General features: G+C 40.5%; 2 protein-coding genes across 2 annotated transcripts; both read left to right on the plus strand.

Moving 5' to 3' along the window:
• Positions 1–301: 301 nt before the first annotated feature.
• Positions 302–1,195, plus strand: LOC146005455 (zinc finger MYM-type protein 1-like). The gene has a single exon (XM_083144698.1). It carries the CDS (start codon positions 302–304, stop codon positions 1,193–1,195), a length of 894 nt encoding a protein of 297 aa, XP_083000824.1.
• A 26-nt stretch (positions 1,196–1,221) lies between these two features.
• On the plus strand, positions 1,222–2,055 carry LOC146005456 (uncharacterized). Its single transcript, XM_083144699.1, has one exon. It carries the CDS (start codon positions 1,222–1,224, stop codon positions 2,053–2,055), a length of 834 nt encoding a protein of 277 aa, XP_083000825.1.
• Positions 2,056–2,375: the final 320 nt, after the last annotated feature.

Below are 2,375 nucleotides of genomic sequence, written 5' to 3' on the forward strand. Positions count from 1 at the left end.
CGAAGCAGAAAGAACTGAAGTAAAAAGGATGGGCCCTCACCAGCCGGACCTCTACATTGTACAAGAGGTAAGTACTCCCAAACGCGTGTTTAAAAGAACATTAAAAAATGACTGGTACACGAAGTACAATTGGTTATGTGGATGCAACGTTATGAACGCGCTCTTTTGTTTTCCTTGTTTATTGTTTGGAGGCGATAATTTATGGACAAAAACAGGGGTGAAAGACCTTAGTCACTTAAGCCAGTACATTACAAAACATGAATTGTCAAAAAAACATTTAAGCAACGTTCTGAATTTATCGATGGTAGGGAAAGACAACATTATGAGACAACTTGACAGAAGTTATACTTTAGGAATTCTCCGTCACAACGAAAAAGTCGACAAAAATCGACATATACTTTCTCGCCTGATTGATTGCATAAAATTTTGTGGTGCTTTCGAACTCGCTTTGCGTGGTCACGACGAGTCAGAAGCTTCGGATAATCCAGGAGTGTTCCGTGGATTAGTGGACTTTGTGAAGAGCCTTGACAGTGCAATGCAAGAGCATCTGGAAACAGCAACCACATTCAAAGGAACATCTGCAACGATTCAAAATGAGCTGTTGGATTGCATGCTAGAAGTGTGCAGGGACCAGATTTCCGAAGAAATTAAAGACTCTGAATTTGTAGCAATCCAGGCAGATGAAACAACTGATGTAACAACTCACACCCAGCTTGTGTTAATTTACCGTTATGAAATGGAAGGAAATCCCATTGAAAGATTTTGGGGTTTTTTAAACCCTCAGAGCAATGATGCAACATCCATTTCGTCTACACTCCTATCTGAGCTAAAGAAACACCTGGAAAATTCACCACAAAAGTTGATTGGTACGAGTTTCCATGGGGGGTCGGTCATGAGCGGACGTGTGAATGGTGTTCAAGCCAAGATCAGAGCACAATATCCAACAGCTTACTTTGTCCATTGCTATGCTCACCAACTAAATTTACTGATGGAGCGTGCTGTGACAGATATTACACAAGCCAAGTTATTTTTTGCAAATTTGTCTGCTTTCCCTGCTTTTTTTTTTCTCGGTCAGCAAAGAGAACAAAGGTACTTGAAGCAGAAGTACAGAAGCGTCTGCCTAGAGGAGTTCCAACACGGTGGACATACAATAGCAGAACCGTTTCTGTTATTAACGAACATAAAAACGAGTTAATCGATTGCTTGGAGACAATAAGTAACATGTCATCTGTCGATGGAGTTACACTTCGGGAGTGTGATGGTTTGTTGCGCATACTGCACGATCCAATCTTTGTGTTTTGGCTGACTGCATTCCATTACATAATGCCGCATGTGGAAATTCTGTTCCGTCAACTTCAGGAAACAAATACGGATCCAATTCAGGTTGAGAATCGGGTGAAAAATTTTAAGCTGGAAATACAAAAAGTAAGGGAGCAGATTGATTCTATTCAGTGTAGTATCGGGCCTACAAATTCTGAACATCTGGTTAAGAGAAAGAAGCCTGACACACATAACGCAGCGAGAGAAGTATGTGATGTCATTATTGTACAGACTGAAGAAAGACTTTCTTTCAAAAATCACCTTGTTGCAGCCCAACTTCTCAATCCGGAAATGTTTCCTACATACCAGAGAACATTCCCTGCTGATCTCCTAAACGCTGCAGTTAAAACGTACCCAACACTTGAAGAGAAACGTTTATCAACCGAGTTGTTTGTTCTGTACACTAGGGAAGAATTCAGATGTGCTCAAGGCGCGGTACCTCTTCTTCATCTATTCATAAAAAATGGATTGAAAGAATCGTTTCCTGAAGTTGTGAAGCTTCTGAGAATAGTCGTAGTGACTCCGGTGACAACTGCAGAGGCAGAGAGATGCTTCTCAACTTTGAAACGGGTTAAAACGTTTCTACGAAACACCATGTCTCAGGATAGGCTGTCGGCTTTAGCTATGTTATCCATCGAGAAAAGGCTGGTGAGGGGCATTAAAGACTTTAACCACCAAGTAATTGAGAAGTTCTCCAGAAGAAAAGAAAGACGGATGGACTTCCTTTACAAGTAAAATTCACCACAGTGGTTGCAACAGGAATTACTAAAGGAACTGTATCCTCTATAAAGGTAAGTGCCAGTATAATGTAGAATTTAGTTTCTCTTGATATCATTATTAAGTGCATTGTGCGTCGGTGTGTGGCGTTCAATTACTCGACCCACAGTGAGAATTTCATTTTTTTCGTGTAATATCTAGAGCTCAATTATAGGCTTCGGCCGGTTATCCTTCAGGAGGGAGTTCATGTGCAAATGTATAATTGAAAGTGCATATTTAGAGTGTGTTCTTTAGCCACTTATTCGGACAAATCAGTAAGTAGTCTTGTTTGTAATAGA

Source organism: Lepisma saccharinum, chromosome 23 (genome assembly GCF_977018435.1).
Source record: "Lepisma saccharinum chromosome 23, izLepSacc3.1, whole genome shotgun sequence".
NCBI lineage: Eukaryota > Metazoa > Arthropoda > Insecta > Zygentoma > Lepismatidae > Lepisma > Lepisma saccharinum.